The sequence below is a fragment of the Elephantulus edwardii genome, unplaced genomic scaffold (assembly GCF_000299155.1).
Source record: "Elephantulus edwardii isolate Elephantulus edwardi_28Jun2011 unplaced genomic scaffold, EleEdw1.0 scaffold00044, whole genome shotgun sequence".
Taxonomy (NCBI): Eukaryota; Metazoa; Chordata; class Mammalia; order Macroscelidea; family Macroscelididae; genus Elephantulus; species Elephantulus edwardii.
In genome coordinates, this window is record NW_006399794.1 from 2,010,462 (window position 1) to 2,028,695 (window position 18,234).

The 18,234-nt window shown below is 46.8% G+C and overlaps 1 protein-coding gene across 2 annotated transcripts in view; it reads left to right on the forward strand.

Moving 5' to 3' along the window:
- DKK3 (dickkopf WNT signaling pathway inhibitor 3) overlaps positions 1–11,647 on the forward strand; it is a 54,040-nt gene extending 42,393 nt beyond the window's left edge. Inside the window, exons 4-7 of one of the 2 annotated variants that reach the window (XM_006885408.1) lie at positions 7,055–7,147; positions 8,116–8,260; positions 8,946–9,102; positions 11,293–11,647. In XM_006885408.1, the coding sequence (XP_006885470.1) occupies positions 7,055–7,147; positions 8,116–8,260; positions 8,946–9,102; positions 11,293–11,512 (615 nt within the window). In that variant the 3' untranslated portion in view covers positions 11,513–11,647. The remainder of the gene's footprint in view (positions 1–7,054; positions 7,148–8,115; positions 8,261–8,945; positions 9,103–11,292) is intronic. The other variant, XM_006885409.1, reaches the window with a different exon arrangement.
- Positions 11,648–18,234: the final 6,587 nt, after the last annotated feature.

Genomic DNA, 18,234 nt, shown 5'->3' on the forward strand with positions numbered 1-18,234 from the left:
GCCTCACCCATGAGTGCCTGGGAAAACCTCCAGGGATTTGTTTGTTGGGTTTTTCTCTCTTGCTTCTGGCTTCTGCCTCCTCAAGGCTTTTATTGTCTGATAAACTCTGAATTGGAAAATCAAAGATGTAAGACAGCCAGCCACTTTGCTACATTCTACTATTTTGTGATAGGTTCTAATCACCAGGGATGTTTCCAGGTCCTGATTCTTTCCCTAACCTATTCCAAGTTTGATCGCCCCACCTCTTGGAGAGACACTCCTGTTGGGCCTGTCACCAGCTTTCTAAATATAGCTTCCTCTTGTCCTCAGACAGCCATGGTCTAAATGGCCTGCTCCCGCTGCCAACTCCTAGGCAGCGTGTCGGACTTGGACTTCTTCGCCAGCACAGACGGCAGGAAGGGACAGATGGGAGTGGCTGGGAAGTAAGAGGCCTTCATTCAGCCCATGCAGCTGGCTTCTATCATTGGGACCTAGTGACATTTAGGCCCAGACACCTGAGCAATGACCTTGGTCATGAGTTCCTGCCTGCTGTCCCTTGGGACCTGTGGGGCTGGGGCTCAGCTCTGGGACACCTCTACTAAGCTGTGTCTGAGAGAGGAGAGATTGGTTGGCTGTGAAAGAAGAGAAAAGTGATGCTGTTTTTAAAAAGGAAAATTGGACAATCCATCTTTAGAGGCAAATCAACAGTCCCAAATCCACTGCTGACCATCTGGTACTTTTGGGAAGGTCCTTCGTCTTATGTCTCAGTGTCCATGCCTGTAAAGTGAGGATGACACGTGATGCGGTTAAAGAGAATTTGTACAGAGGGATTGGCACTACTGTGTCCTACCAGGCGAGGGTTCTATGTCAGGACTGGTTAGTTGCTGTTGTCACGTCCCAAGGGGGGGGGGTGCCACGTGACATCTCATCCCACGTTCTCTGCAGTGCAGGAGGAGGACATATCTTCTGTTCATGGTTTGTCATGAACTTAAACTCCATGCCAACAGAGCCTCTCTCACTTCTAATTCTTCAGGTCTGAGAGGCAGGAGAATCCTAGGGCATTTCTCTTCATAAGAGAAATTCCAGAATGTCTCTGTCGTTTAGATGGGGAAGTGGCTGAGCCTCATTATCCCCTTTTCAGTTTCCTAAGTAATTATATCTGCCCTCCTCTGGAACATCCTAAGCCCTGCCAGTGCGATTATTGTTGTTAGATACAGTTAACCATGATCATAGGTCTTCTCAAGCACCTCCCATGTGTCAGAAAGCTGGACAAGGAATATGGATGACAGAAAAATTGACGCCTTTGAGTTGTGATGTTGGAGAAGAGTACTGAATATGTCATGGACTGTCAAAAGAACAAATAGATGTTTTAGAGAAGCGGAAGTCAGAGTGGTCCTTGGAGGCAAGGATGGTGAAGCTTCATCTTTCATATTTTGGACATGTAGCTAAATGAGGCTATTTCTTGGAAAGAGACATCGTTCTTAGAAAGATGAAGGGTCAATGAAGGAGAGAAAGACCCCCAATGAGGTAGATTGACACAATGACTTCTGCAATGTACTCCAGTGTGTCGGAGATGATGAAGATGGCATGGGACAGGGCAAGGTTCAGGTCAGCTGTTCATAGGATTGCTTTGAGTTCTATTCAACTTGGTGGCACCAAACAACAATGACAACACAGTGACCCTCTGAATAACACAGATCAAAGCATTACCCTATTCTATGCCAGTCCATCTTACTAAGGGTCATTTGCTATGTTTCTTACTGTCTACTTGTTTGGAGAAAACTCTGGTGGCCTCCTGGTAAGGAGCTGTACTGGCGACTCAAAGCTGTGTGGTTTGAACTCACCAGCTGTTCCTTGGGAGAAAGATGGTGAATCTCATCCCAAGTGATTTACTGTTTCTGAAAACCCATTGGAGAGTCAGGCATGAGTCAGTTCTGACTTGACAACACACAACAAGTACATCTGTTTGCTTGGAGGACCTTCTATTTTTTAGAATTTTGTTCCATAAAAAACACTGGTCCAAATGTAAACATAACCCTTGAGCAGAAGCAAAGTAAAGAAAAAGAATTAAAAGACTAAAAACCAAAGGGAAGACTCCATGGAAGTAACCAAGTGTAACCAGAACATGAAAGGTGCCCAGTGAATCTCAGTGCTGGGTCTGGCTGTGCTTGGAGGCACCAGTCTATGCCCTTCCCTTCCACTCAGTAGCTTCTGCTCAATTAGAGGGCCTGACCTCTTCCTCAGGTCTCTAAAACCAAGAGAGGTAGTTTCTGATCCCTCTTAGTATGAGAGGCTATCTCAGCCGAAGAACATGACTTTAATAAGTGAAGATGTGTGAGCTCCTGCCCACCCTGTTCCATCTCCAATGACAAAGATAAAGATGTGGTGCTTTTGGTAGCAGTATCAGGCCCTGAGCTTTTAGAGCTGCCTTTCTCTGATGAGCTGCAGGCCCCCTGGCAGGGGTATTCACTGTGGGAATCAGGCATTGGATGGGTTGGAACATAGCTTCCTGTTGCTATGGTCACCATCACTATGGTCACCATTTACAGAACATTAATGCAACACAATGGTGCTGTGAAATGGGTTCTGTTTCTATCTCCATTTTTAGCCATACAGCTATATATGTGTCAAAACCAGGATTCAAAGTTTATGCTCCTAACCACTAGAGACTCAAGGTTTCCAGTTTGACCACAGTTCTCCAAAGGCGTTCCTAAGAGTTAGTGGGAGCAGTGGTTGCACGACAGGAAAGCTAGTGGTTTATGGTAACAAATGTAGCCCCCTCTAGCTCCCTGCCTGAGGCCCAGACATACATAATCGATTGACGAAAAGCCTAAGCTTTCTTGAGGGGAGGTCGTATTGAATGCTATCCACCAGAACTCTTGTAGGTAGTACATAACATGACCATAAAGCAAATCAGTACCTTTAATGTATTTCAGGTTTTCAGTAATACTGAATGAGAATCCATGCTGAAATTCCTTCCATATTTGGGGGTGGGTAGGTGGAATTACATTGCTGTGGTTTTGCAGGGAATACTTTGTTATGCATAGGAGCCAGTTTAAGGAAAGGAAGACATTTCCAAGGACATATGTACTATTTTATCAGTGGATAATTGTAAACAACAGGGTCTCACAGGGATTGGCTCTGGTAGGATCTTTACTCATATTTTTTTAGTTAAAAATCTGCAAAGGAAGTGCATAGTGAAAATCCCAAAGCTGCAAGAACTTTTGAATAATGAGAAGTTAAATTAATTGAATGCATATATTTTTGCTTGGGTTTCTTCATTTACTAATGCTGCTGCAACAAAAATACCACAGGGTTGGAGACCAGGAGTCCAGATTTAGGGCAATCGCAGGAGTGGCTTAGTGCTAAGGAGTTATGCTGTCAACCCAAAGGCAGGATGTTTGAATCCACCAGCTGCTCTTTGGGAGAAAGATAGGTAATCCCCTCCCGTGCCATCTACAGCCTCTGGAAACCCGCGGAAGGGTCAGCTTTGAGTGAGTTTTGACACATAACAGCATTGGTATTTTCTCTCTCTCTCAACAAGGGAGTAGATTCTGATCTCAGAGCTTGCCCTCGCTCTCTCTCTCTCGCTCTCTCTCTCTCTCTCTCTCTCTCTCTCCCTCCCTCCCCCCAAGGGAGTAGATTCTGTCTCAGAACGTGATCTCTCTCTCTGTCTCTCCTCCCTCCTCCCAAGGGTTGAAATATATCTCTCTCTCTCTGAATAAGGGAGTAGATACTGGTCTCAGCTTCCACAGCCTGAGCATTGGCTTGTAAATGGATCCTCACGTTCCATTTGTGTGTGTTTGTGGTTTTTTTTTGTTTTGTTTTTTTTTTTTTATAAAACGCCACTCATAAAGGACCAAGTTTGTGGTGTGTTTTTTTTTAAAAAAAAAAAAAGATCAGGTTTAGTGTCCATCCTACATCCTTATGGCTTCATTAATGTAACAAAAGAAAATCCTATTTCCCATTAGAGTTGTACGCATGGGCACAGGGGTTTGGACATCAACTTAAATTGGAGAACACAATTCTCAAACAATTGTTAGTGATCAGATTTTGGTAGCCTGTTTGCCACAGTGACGTTTAATACTTGTCTATTTTGTGCCCATTACATGCCAAGTACCTGGGCATAGGTACCCATTACATGGCAAGTACCCTGGGCATATCCTTCCTATTGTTGATTCACTGTACAAGAGTCACGGGTAACTTGGCAGTACATAACAACAACAGCATAAACAAGTGGGACCATATGGCCCTTCTGCTTGCTTGCTTGACTTACTGAGGCATTTTAGAAATTGTTACATAAAGATCTGATGCTGTTGTGCACAGTTGAGTCAGAACCAACTCGTAGCTGACCCTCCTCCAGCAGGTTTTCAGGCGCAGTCATTTGCATGGGAGGAAATTGTCTATCCTTCTCTTATGGACCAGTTGGTAGATTCGAACCATATGCCTTTGGGAATGCAGCACAGCTTTTACTACGAGGCCACTAAAGCTTCAGAAAAAGTTTAGCTCATCCTTTTAAATCCTGCACAACAGTATTTCCCCATGAAATGACTGAACCGTGATTGAATTAACCAGTCCCTACTTAAAAGACATTTCTGTTACTTTCAGATTACAAAAAATATATAACAATAAGCTTTAAACATCCTTGCATTCATGGATTTGCTCCCATCTCAGGGTAGAACACGCCCCTCTCCAGGGCCTTCTTGACCCCATCTCATCCCTCCCCACCGTGTTTTCTTACAGTACTGTTTTGAAGACATGCCTGGAGCTTCTGCCTATATTTTCTACAGAGCTACCTGGGTGACATCTGTGTGTAAGAAGGGGAAGGCAGCTAAGACAAGGAGAGTCTTGTGATTGGTTTACAGCCTCATGGACTTTCATGCTTTCATGGGCTCTGGGGTCACTTGGACCGAATGTCTGCTGCCTGGCTCAGGCCCTTATCCAAGACAGTCATCCAAACCCTCGGAGCGTCTGTCATCTCATCTGGGAAGACAGCGATGGGGCCATAGCTGACGTTTTAGGGTTGATATAAAAGTAGCAGGAATGAAAGTACTGCCTCCCACTTTTGAGACGAATCCTCCTCATTTCCCAGCTGCTGCACCTCAGAAGCCAACGGAGGCCGTGGGCGGAGCTGCAGCTGCTGAGCCGTGATGGGGACACAGGGAGGAGTCACTGGTGGCTCTTTTGGAAGGTGCCAGGCAGTGTGATCACCTTGGACATTTTGGATAAACTGTAGTCAAGACTTCAGTGATTTCTCAGTTATGTTGGGGGTGTCAGATTTTGTTTCATTTCGGAAGCCCTGGTGGGCACACAGCCTACAATATGGAGGTGACTGGTACATGCCAAGATGCATCGGTGTCACCAAGCTATTCCCGTCCCTGTCATCCTTCAGATGGGGCTGTGGGGAGTCTGAGGTTCAGTGGGATTGATGGTGCCAGGAGCTTCCTGAATGGCGAGCTTTAGCCTCACAGGTGCAGGCTGGGGACCGGTGTCAAGGCTGGGGGTTCAACAGGGCCTTGCAGTGGTAAGGTTGTGATCACCTTGAACCAAACAATGTCCTCTCTATCCTTCTAGTATTGGCCAAGGGTCACCGAACCTGCACCAGTGACACCAGCCACTTGTCAGTGCTCGCTCCCTGTTCCCTGGGATTCAGGCCGGGACTTCTCCACTGGACACATGCTGTGGAACCCGGTGTGTTAGATCATGTCCACCATGATGGTTGCCTCCATTCACAAAGAAAGAAAACACTGGACATTTGCTTCTGCAAATAATTACTGCAAATGATTCTGTAAAAGATTTCAGCCAAGAAGGCCCTGGAGAGGATCGTGTTCTACTCTGTAACAACACACTGGGTGTTTGTTCACTGGAGCTAATTTGACGGTGGTGGGTCTGGTTTTTCTGTTGTTCATTCCTACCTGCTGCCTCCTGGGAGGAGCCGCTGAGATCACAAGCACTGGTCTCATGTGCACAATTCTTGGCTGTCATCTTTACAGAAGCAAATTGCCAGGCCTTTCTTCTGAGGGACCATTGGATGCTTTCACTGAATGATGGTTCTTGTCTTCCTTCCCCAGCCTGACAGCTGTGGGTCCCCACGCTTGCTCCTGGGATGCAGGGCCACATCCAGTACCCATTCTCTTTTCTGCCACAGGGATGAACGGATTCTCTTCCTTCCTCCAGCCAGCTAGGCAGAGCTGTCAGCCATAAGAAGGTATCTGGGCTCCAGTGAGCCTAATGCCAGTCTCCTCCTCCCCTCAGTTCAGAGCTGTCTGCTTTGTGGTCAGGAGATCCTAGAACAGACTTGAAGAGCCACAAGGTGGATGCTGGGCTTGTGTGCCTGCATGGACTTCCCTGTCCAGTCATTAGGTCTGCTGGAAAGTGGACTCTACCTTTCCTGTGCAGGCTCAACGTCCTGTAGCTCACTGTTACTGTTGTAAGGTGTCATCGAGTCGACTGACCAAGAGCGACCCTGTGAACAGCAAATTGGAACCTGCCCTAACCTGCGCCATGTTTACCATCTCTGATATCCTCGAGCCCATTGTTAGTCAGTGTGTTAATCCATCTCGTTGAGAGTCTTCTTCAGACAATGAGTGAGAATGACAGAAGAATAAATGCCTTTGAATTGTGGTGCTAGGGAAGAGTGCTGTGTGTCCATGGGTTGCCAAAAGAACAAGCAAGTCTGTCTTGGAGGAAGCACAGGCCATTGGCACTTGTTATTAAGTCTGTCTGCTCCACGTTGTAAACGTCTCTTGAGCCTGTGTGCTCCTTCCCTGAGTGTGTCTGAGGGATCGAGGCAGACAAGTTGTGTGCCTTTGACGTGCGTGTGAGAGTGAGGAAGCCGGGCCTTGCTGTGCGTGGGAGTGAGATGTGCTAGTAGTGAGTGATCTTTGAGGCTGACGCTAGTTCAGGGCCCAGCAGAAAGGGAGCCTGTGCGGTGAGGATGGGGATAAAGTGGGCTTTGCCCCACCAGGGCTGCAGAATTGAATTCCATGGTCATGCACAGACCGTGAGGTCTGCTTCTTGGCCCAGAAGCCCGTGAGATGTACTGACCAAGCTTCTCCCCATCCCCTCACCCCAGGAGTGCATCATTGATGAGGACTGTGGACCAGGCAGGTACTGTCAGTTTGCCAGCTTCGAGTACACCTGCCAGCAGTGCCGGGACCAGCAGACAGTGAGTGTGCCCAGAGGTTTTAGGGGACACAGCACCAAGTAAATGGGAGGCCAGGCAGGGTGAGGTGGGAGAGGAGAGGCCAGAGGACCCAAAGTGACTCTACCAGGCTTGTTGGAAGCCTTCTTCGGGTCTCAGCAGGTCCACACTTGGAAAAGCCTCTTAGGGATGAGAGGGGTACTGAGAAGGCCAGTCCAGCGTCTGGGGTTGCTGGAGGTGGGGCGCTGTCTACAGGCTTACAGACATCTCAGATCACTGGCCACACTGATGGGGTACAGAAAGGGAAAGGAGGATGGGGAGAAAGGGAAAGGAGGGGAGAGGAGGGAAAGAGAGGCAAAGAGGAAGGAGGGGGAGAGGGGGGAGGAATGAGAGAAGTGGGAGGGAAGGAGCGGAGGGAGGGGAGCTGGGGGCCTGCACTGTCCCTATTCTTTAAGAAAATTATCCTAGAAGACAGAGTGGGGGAAATGGTGGCCCCTGTCCAGGTTCTGTCTCCTCCACCCTCTGGCCCCTCCAGTACCTTTAATTTAAGGAAGGCTTGATTCTTAATGGCCAGTCTCTAATCTACCCACAGGACTTGCACTCTGAACAAACCCAGCAGCTGGGGTGCTTGGTGAAGTCCTCACTTTCCTCTGCTGTACACTGGGGGATCCAGGCTCTACAATGGGAATATTCAAGCTCTACAATTGGGACATCGGGGCTTTATACAGGGGAAGATGCAGGCTCTGCATCGAGAGGGGTCCAGGCTTTATGCTGAGAGCATTCGGGCTTTACATTGTGGGAAGGAGTTCAGCCTCTACACCAAGAGGATTCAGGATCTACACTGGGGGCTCCAGGCTTTATACACTGGGAGGATTCAGGCTCTATATTTGGGGCATCCAGGCTTGAAACTGGGAGGACACTCCACTGCCTGAGGCAAGGAGGACTTGGGCTCTCAGCCAAGCTCCCCAACCCTGCTTTTCCGCCTCCCACAGCCCTGCACCCGGGACAGTGAGTGCTGCGGGGGCCAGCTGTGCGTCTGGGGTCACTGCTCCAAAGTGGCCACCAGAGGTGGCAACGGAACCATCTGTGACAACCAGAGGGACTGCCAACCTGGGCTGTGCTGTGCCTTCCAGCGAGGTGGGTCTTCTCCCCTCAGGTCCAGGGCAATCCCTTCCCTGAGCTCCACCACAACTGTACAACCACACCTTCCCAGGGTCCTGCCTCCTGGGGGCTCCTAGAGGCTCCCAGAGAATGTCCCGAGCCCCAGGAGCTCTGCCTGGGAGGCAGTCCCCGTCCTGGGAGAGAGCAGAGTTCCCTGTTTGCCTTATTTCTGCCTAGCCCATTGCCTCTGAGTCAATACTGTTAGTGAGCTATGATGCTGTGATCCTCGCAGGATGCCTGAGCCCAGGGCAGGACGGACACTCCTAGGTGGCTGATGGGATGCTTCTGGGATTAGAGCAGCCCCTCCCGACCCTACCCCACCATCCTTCCTGGGCTCTGAGGATGGCACCTGGTCCTGCTTTTGTTCCCTTCCATCTCTACCTTGCATTCTCACAGCCCTTCCTAAGTGAGGTTTAGGCAGGCTTTTCCCTCTTCCGTTCGGTGTTTGTGGATACACCTCACAACCCTGCACAATTCCCACCTTTTCCAGGCAGTCCTCCCAAACTGCTCTTACTTCCTGGATTGCTCCCTCTTGAACTTATTCTGCTGTTCCTGGGGCCTAGGCTACAGTTTAAGCTATGAGGAGGGAGGTGGAGGCTGTATCCAAGTCTCTGCTCTCACCTCTGGTGCTGGGCACTGTGGTGACACTTGCTGGTTCCAGGCCTGCTGTTTCCTGTGTGCACGCCACTGCCCATGGAGGGTGAGCTCTGCCATGACCCCGCCAGCCGGCTTCTTGACCTCATCACCTGGGAGCTAGAGCCCGATGGGGCATTGGACCGATGCCCGTGTGCCAGTGGCCTCCTCTGCCAGCCCCACAGGTGAGTCTCCACCAGCCCTCCCTATCAGCGTGTTAAGAATGGGTGAGATGCTGTTCAAGGGAAGGAGGGCTCAGGACCTAAACCAAATCTTCCTGGTCAGCGTATGGATTTAGCTTGTGAGGGGCCTTCAAGTTGACTACGACTCATAGCAACCCTATGAAGAATGAATCTGACCCCTGCCTTACCCTGTGCCATCCTCCCCATCTCTGACACTCGCTAGGCTGTTGTTACAGCCACTGTGTCAGTTTACCTCACTGATGGTCTTCTCCTCGTTTGCTGATCCTTGACCTTTCCAATCCAGTCCTGATGTCCCTCTCCAATAAAGAGCCTCTCCTAGCAACATGTCCAGAGTATGTGAGGCAAAGTTTAGTCATTTTTGCCTCTGGAGCACTCTGGTTGCACCTTCTCCAAGACATTTCTGTTTGTTCTTTTGTCTGTCCGTGAGATGTTTGATACTGTTCTCCAACACCACAGCTCAAAAGCACCAATTCTTCTGTCATCCTTATTCACTGTCCAGCTCTCAGTAGCATAGTAAGTGATAGAAAGTGGCGAAGGCCTGATTATCTGGGAGGCTGGGCACTGTGAGGACAAATGTGGCATCAGGATTGCAGGAACACTAATCAAGAATCTGTGTTATGCAGATGACAAAATCCTGCTTGCTAAAACTGAGGAGGACTGAAGCACTTGCTGCAGAAGGTCAGGCACTGCAGCCTTCAATATGATTGAAGCTCAATATCAAGAAAACAAGGATTCTCACCACTGGGCTGATTGGCAGCAACCTGATAGATGGTGAGGAGATTAAGACAGCTTTGGTTTACTTGGCTCCGCAATCGACACTCTTGGTACCAGCAGCCAGGAAATGAAAAGATGAATTGCATTGGAAAAGTCAGCTGTCAGGGACCTCTCCAGAATACTGAAAAGCAACAGTGTCAGTCTGGAGACTAAGATGTGCCTGATCTAGGCCATGGTCTTCACAATTACTTGCTATGCATCAGAGAGCTAGACAATGACTAGGGATGATAGAAGGAGAACTGATGCCTTTGAGCTGTGGTGCTAGAGAAGAATACTGAGTATACCATGGACTGCTAAGAGAACAGATTTGTCCTAGAGAAGGTGAAACTATGCTGCCACTTGGAGGCAAGGATTCTGAAGTCTGACATACTTTGGACATGTTGCAAGGAGGGACCAGTCCTTGGAGAGGGACATCATGCTTGGGAGAGTAGAGGGACAGCACAAGAAAGCAAGATCCTCAATGAGATGCATTGATTCAGTGACTGGGGTAATGGGGGTAGATATGTCGGAGACATAAGATTGGCACAGGATAGAGCAGGATTTAGGGCTGTTGTACACAGGGTCACACTATGTGTCACTTGTGACTCAATGGCACATAACAACAAGGTCTGGGAGTGGATGAGAGGGTACCGGAGGAGAAGGTATAAAAGGAGAGGACAGAAGAGGAGGTCTAAGAGCAGAGACCAGGCTTTGAATGACAAACAGAGGAAGGGGCTGGCAAAGGAGGCTAAGAAATAAAAATTACAGATCTAGAAGGAAATTGATGAAGGGAAGGCATGAATTTGGAGGGCAAAGGCATCACTCCAGGGCTACCTAGAGATTGCAGCAGTAAGACTTAGGAGTATCTGGTTTCCCAGGGCCAAGGGCCCTTCCTGGGCCTCTCAGGCCATAGAACACCCTTTCCTCAAGGCAGAATCCAAAGGGCAGGAAGATAGAAAGTCCCCTCCAATCCTGGGCAGAGGCCTGGAACTCTCAACACGGGCAGCTGACTTGGCAGTTAGGCTGTGCACCTGCTGCCAGGGGACCCAGATGGTTTGGGGGCTCAAAGGGCCGTGGTGCTGCTGAAGACCCTCAGACTCCTCAGCTTGAACCTGAGGATGGATGCCGAGCACGAGAGGGTCTTCTGCTCCAGGGAACTGCAGGTAGTGGGAAAGAGGGGGATCACCTGAGTCCATTCTCCAATAGTGAGTCTTCAGTATTGTTGTTTAAAGTAAAGCAAAGTAAAAGTTTAAAGTGAAGTAAAGGAGGCGATGTGAAACCCACAGAGCCAGTGGCAAAGGGCAGTGCTGTTGTTTCAGGCCTGGGCCTCATGCCCAGCTAATTCCGCACTCAGAACCCAGCTTTGTCCCCATCGGAAAGCATGGCCCTCAGATGAACCACAGCTCTGTCTCTCCCCAGCCACAGCCTGGTGTATGTGTGCAAGCCTGCCTTCGGCGGGAGCCCAGAGGAAGATGGAGTGAGCCTGCTGCCCAGAGAGGCCTTGGATGAGTATGAAGACGGCGGCTTCATCGAGGAAGTGCGCAAGGAGCTGGAGAGCCTGGAGAGGAACCTGTCAGAGGAAATGGCACCCCAGGGGCTGGAGGGAGCCTCTGAGCTGCTGGGTGGAGAGGAGATTTAGATCCATACCCGCTTTGCGGGTTGATGTGCAATAGAAATAGCTAATTTATTCCCCCAGGTGTGTGTCCTTTAGGTGTGGACTGACCAGGCTTTCTTCCCATTCCCTCTTCCCAGTAGATAGTCCCCTCTGGCTTGAAACGTCTGCCTTGACAAAACAAGGTGCTGTGCATTTGTCCACCGCTCTCCCTGCACCATCATGAATGATGCTGACACTTAGAGGATGACAGGGCTGTGGGAGAATGGGGGCAAAACGGACTCAAATCTAGTCCAAATCATTGGCCACTCTGCCTGCAATGGTTAGCAGAGGGCAAGTTTTCCTATCACTTTCAGGATTGTGTGAGGAAAGGGGGTAAAGAAGGATGTGGAGTCTTCCCTCTGTGGGTTTTGGGAAATGTTGACGCTTGTGCATGTGGAGAAGAGTGCCCCACTTTGCACATATACACATGGCAAACATCCAGTGAGTGAAATCTTCCTGTAACTCTCCCGTGGGCATTGCCCAGCTGTGCCCGCTGCCACTGCAGATGAAGTGTTCTGCTCACTCAGCCTTGCACGCACTTTTTCATTCACTCAGCAGTTTCACTGGGCTCCTACCTCATGGCATACAGTGTTTTCCTATCAGTTGACATGCTCGTCACGGCCTGGGGAGGGAGGCGTTAATCTCCCCATCAGTCAGGGATTTCAGAGGCTCATGACTTTGTTTCTTGCCTGAATCACACAGCTAGTGAAGACCAGGACGGGATGTCCCCCTGGGTGAAACACCAACTTTGTGCCACCAAAATTCCCCCTGAGAGAAGGGAGACAGAGATTTTCCTTGAGATGTTTCTGGGATGAAAGTCAAACTAGTTCATGCATCCCTATAAGATGAAACTTCTACTGTTAGAAATAGCAGTGTCTTGGGGAGCTCTGGTGGCCTAGTGGCAAGAAGCTGCACTGAAATCCCAGAGGAACACGGTTCAAATCCACCAGACGCTATGCTGGAGAAGGAGGCACAATATCCTCCTGTACCAGTCAGATCTGATTTGACGGTACACGCACACAAAAAAAAAAAAAAAAAGAAAAAGAAATAGCAGTGTCTTCACCATTGTGGAGATGGCCACTAGAATGTGAAGACAAATGGGGGTGGCCATTGTCCACTGTGACAGTTTCATCAGTCTCTCTGAGGGTATGAGCTTGGAGCAGGATGTATAAATGAACTTTCCAGGAACAGTACTTGAGTAAAGGGCCAGGGTTATAAATGAAATTTGCAAAATCATTTAGCAGCTGAAGATCATTAGTAATCACATGAAGAAAATAGAACCACACAAGGATCTGTGAAATATGGCTATAATATCCAAATCCAGGACACTGAAGTGTGCTGTTCCCAGATGTTATTTTCAGGTGCCATGGACTGTTTCCATCGTGTATTCATCCAGAGTTATTAAATGTTAAAGTTGCACATGATTGTATAAGCATGCTTTCTTTGGGTTTTAAATTATGTATAAACACATATGTTGCATTTAGAGATGGAGCATAAATCACTTCAATGACTCTTCTGTAGTTTTTGGACTTCTTTCTTCCTTTTGACTTTGAATCAGCATAAAACCTTTTAGAAAAACTAGAATGACTTGCATCGTCCAGAAAAAAAAAAGTCTCTTCCAAACAAATAAATTTTCTGGAAAACCAAAACACACTTATTTCAGCATCAAAATGGTGTAAAAATATTAACTACTTTGAATGAGAATTCGTTTTAAAGGTACAAGTGATGTTTTGTTTTGATTTCTGGAAATCAGTGCTGACCCTTTCCTTGGGAGCCTACTGTAATTAAAAGCAATCTGGGCCATAATACATTTAAGTCCTTCAAAGACTATCATTACAAAACTTGTCATTGTGCACCATTGAGTCAAACCTAACTCATCGCACATCCTCCAGTGGATTTTCAGAGGCAGTAAATTGCACGGGAGAAGATTTCCCATCATTCTTCAGAGGAGAAGCTGGTAGATTTGAACTGTGTGTCTTTAGGATCGCAGCACAGCTTCTTACCACTAGGCCACCAGAGTTTAGTACATCATAAAACTACTATCTATTAAAGGTTGACTGGCAAGTAACAGATTAGGCACTTTACCAAATTTGTCTCATTCAATATTCACTGAATTCCATGAGCATTTTCTCTAACAGATGAAGAAATAAAGGTTCAAAAAGATTAAGTGGTAAGAGCTGGAAGTCAAACAAAAGCAGCTAGTCTAGTCCTTCAAAGAGAAACTTTTTTTTTTTTTTGGCTGAGTACAGTGTACTTTATTGATGGTACATGACAAGATGGGCTCTCCAGGCCCCTCCCCTTTTGCAGGGGACTTTGATGGAAACTTGTGTCAAGGATGTGAGATTCTCAGTGTAGGGGAGGATCAGGTTGGGGCAAGGACTCCCCAGTAGCTGAGGATCTCTCTCTCTCTTCTAGTGCTATTGCTGGGGCTGGTGGTCTAAGGGGCTCTTACTCTTTGGAGGCCATGTGAACCATCAGGTTGACCACCTGGTTGCTGTAGCCAAGTTCATTGTCATAGCAGGAAATGAGTTTGACAAAGTGGTTCAGAGCAATGCCTGCCCCAGCATCAAAGGTGGAAGAATGGGGGTCACTATTGAAGTCAAGGAGACAACCTAGTCTTCAGTGTATCCCAGGATGCCCTTGAGGGGCCCTTCTGATGCCTGCTTTACTACTTTTTTTGATGTCTTCATATTTGGCAGCTTTCTCCAGAAGGCAGGTCAGGTCCACAACTGACATAATGGGGTTGGGGACGTGGAAAGCCATGCTGTTAAGTTTCCCATTCAGTTCAGGGATGACCTAGCCCACAGCCTTAGCAGTGCCAGTAGATGCAGGGATGATGTTCTGGGCAGCTCCACGGCCATCACGCCACAGCTTTCCAGAGGGGCCATCCACAGTCTTCTGGGTGGCAGTGATGGCATAGACTGTGGTCATGAGTCCCTCTACAATGCCGAAGTTGTCATGGATGACCTTGGCCAGGGAAGCCAAGCAGTTGGTGGTGCAGGAGGCATTGCTGACAATCTTGAGTTGTCATAGTTTTCATGGTCCACATCCATCACAAACATGGGGGCATCAGCAAAAGGAACAGAGATGATTACCCCTTTGGCCCCAGCCTTCTCCAAGGTTGTGAAGACACCAGTGGGCTCCACAACATACTCAGCACCAGCATTACCGCACTTGATGTTGGCGGGATCTCGCTCCTGGAAGATAATGATGGCTTTCTTATTGATGACCAGCTTCCCATTCTCAGCCTTGACAGTGCCGTTGAACTTGCCATGGGTGGAATCACATTGGAACAGATTGACCATGTAGCTGAGATCAATGAAGAGATCATTGATGGCGACAACATTCACTTTGCCAGAGTTAAAAACAGCTCTGGTGACCAGGCGCCCAATGAGGCCAAATCCATTTACTCCGACCTTCACCATCGTGTCTCAGGGATGCAGCTGAGGCTGCACGAGAAGAAAGGGCAATCTGGATCAACCAGGAGCAGAGAGCCGAGAAACTTTTTTTTTTTAAAAAAAAAGATTAAAGTTTAGAGACTTTGGGTTTCCAGTCATTCATCGTTGCACTTTTCTCCTTTCCCTAGAAACTATTTTTAAATAATTTCTTTCCTTTTTGTTGTTGCTACTGAGAATATGTACAGCAGAACATATGCAAGTAATCCATTTCTTGGTGCCAATTTTTTAAATAACATTTTTTATTTTAATTGTCATTTTAACAAAAGTTTACAGAAAAGTTAGATTTTCATTCATTCATTGTTGCACATTTTACCCCCTCTCTCTCCCTTCCCCCTCCCCAAGTTGACTTTTTTTTTATAGTAGTTTATTTACAAAATTCAAATACATTGTTTTCCAGAACAGATTTTTCAATTTCCCTCACCTCCCCCATCAAATTGTACAACCCCATAATTAATCCTTTATCCCCCTGCACATCCTCATCCCTCTGCTTTCTCTCTTCCCCCACTCCCCTTGGATCCTTATATTCATTCCGTGCCAATTCTTAACACTGATTACATACTTCAAGCTGTACAACCCATATTCAGCGTCCTTTTAGGATTTTCCCCCCTCTCCCTCATTAACAGAAATTCACAGTTCCCTAAGGTTTAAAAAAAAAATAATCTATCTTTTAAGTTACTGTTGTAAATATGATACCATCTTGACCTTGAAAGAAGGCAGTAGTGTTTCTTAGGGAGAATTCTTGACTTATTGTTGTGAGCCATTGAGTTGTAACTGACCCTTAGCTGACCCTCCAGTAGGTTTTCAGAGACAGTAAATTAGATGAGAGGAGATTACTCATCCTTCTCCCATGGAGCAACTGGTGGATTTGAACCATGTGCCTTTTAGGATTGTAGTGCAGCTTCTTACCACTAGGCTACCAGAGCTCCTAAACTAATAGTGAAGCTGAATTGTTGTTTAGAATTAAAAAGACTACAGGGGATATTTTTGGTTTGAGGTTTAAAGATTATCTCAGGAACATAATGCGGTGTCAGAACATCTAGATTCCATAAGAATTTGAAATTGTGCCTTGCCTTTTCTCCCATTTGATCAAAGTTATTTTCTAGACTCTTTAATCAGAATATTCACTACTGGTGACTGGGCACCATTCAATGCTCGTCTCATGACAAAGAAGCTAATTGTTTCTGGAGGCAATTAGTTTCATATTCCATTACCTTCTATTATTGACTTTCTTCCTCTGTTCCTCCAGACAAGTAAAGACCAATAGTTGCTTGAATGGCTATTTTACAAATTTTAAGACCCCAGACACTACTCAGAGAGGTAAGAGAAAGAAGAGAAGCCCTAACTATGATATTAGGCCAGTTAACTGGATATTCTGCTTATTTTAAGATCAGATACAGAACTGTTCTCCCCCAAGTGTCATAAATTACCTGTCCCCTTACATCATTGCTTCACTCGGCAGATAAATATTGTGAACCCGCTCAGACCAAGTGCTGTGATGGGCTCTGGTAGTTTAAAGTTTTCCAGATACAGGCTTCATTGCCACACAGTGGAGATGCAGTCAAACCAAGCAGTGCCAAAGCAAAAGGGCTCAACCCAATATCAGAGCAGAAAGTATAGGAGCCTCAAAGGAACAAGTAACTTGAGAGAGCTTGGATGTGAACTGGCTCTTGAAGGAGGACAGGAGTTTAAAAGGAATAGGGAAGGGCATTATGGACCATGGACAGAAGGAAGAAAGCAAAAGAGAGCATGCCATTTGGGGAGAACAGCATGAAATTAAAAGTGTCTGGAGTACAGGGAGTCCACTTCTATCAGGGTCACTCCAATTTGGAATCAACTTGATAGCAGCAGGTTTTTGTTTGAGGAGGACAGGTTAAATTTGGGGAAGTCTTCAGAGACAATATCTTCATTCAACAAAAATGTAATAACCTTGGCCAAGTGTCCTTCAGAGGCACACTTAAAGCAAGTGAGTGGGAGCTTCCTCTCTACTCCCTTGCCTATCTGTGGCTCTCGTCTGTGACACTGTCTACTGAAGTGGCCCAGCTTTCCACAGTGGAAGCAATTCTGACCTCCTTTATTACCTTTGAGTGGCACTGTATATGAGTAAGACTTCCTTTTCCTGGCACAGGCCCTAAACTGGCAGCAATAGCTGCCCTAATAATTTTGGCCATTCTCTGGTCTTTTCTCTTCCCTCTAGATCCCAGTTGTTGAAAGAGGGAAAAATTTAAGCAAATGTATAACAAATAATTTTGAACATTATAATCTTTTAAACTTAAGGCTAGGAGTATTAACAATATCATCATTTCCAATCCAGAAATACATGTTCCAATGCAGTACCTATTTTCCATAAATGGTTTTGGTAAGAGGAAGGTGGCCCAAATCAGGTCCTCGTGGCAGACAGGACTGACAGGCCCCAGCTCCCAGTGGGAAACAAAGGAGGACACTTCAATGATTTAGATCCTCCCAGAAGAGCTGTGGGTGAGCATTAACATTACTGGTAAGTATATTCGTTTCCTCCTGGACACAGAGCCTACTAATTGGTCCTAAAAGCCTTCTGAGGTCCCAACTCTTCTCACTATTTCTTAGTTGTTGGAATGGACAGGAAAACCTCATAAGCAGTTCCTTACTTCACCTCTACCTTGCATGTGAACTTCCAAGTTGTAAAACAACCCAGTGGTAGATGGAATTTGCTCCAGGACTTAAGAACCATAAACGACATAGTTGAGCCTCTACATCTTGTGGTTCCTAACCTGTACAGTATAATAGACAAAGTGCTAGTCTATAGGCCTTTTATTGTAAGAACCACCTGCCGTCTGTAACTTGATTTGTGCCACTACTAGAACCTCTACTCGGAATATTATTGCTTTTTAATTTTTGACTCATGTACTTTTAACTTGTTAGTTAAATTTGTGTCTTCTAGGCTGCAACACTTCCATGATACATCTTCAAGGATATGAACATGTACGGCTAAGCACAATTGATAACAATGCATCTAAATTCCAAAATCAATCTCCATAATAGTCTATGTGTTTCCTACTGCCAAAGGGGCCCTTTAGAGTAGTGAGAGAAGATCTTCAGCCTGAAACCTACAGCGTCACTTTTCATCAGGAAGTAGCTAAGAGAATATGCCATCCCCTTTTCCTTATGAATCAGGGTGAAGTCTCTCTCAGGGAGGAGGGATAGGGAATGGCAAAGGACACACTGACAAAGGAGATTAATCAGAACTGGCTTTGACAAGCACTGTGGCAATTG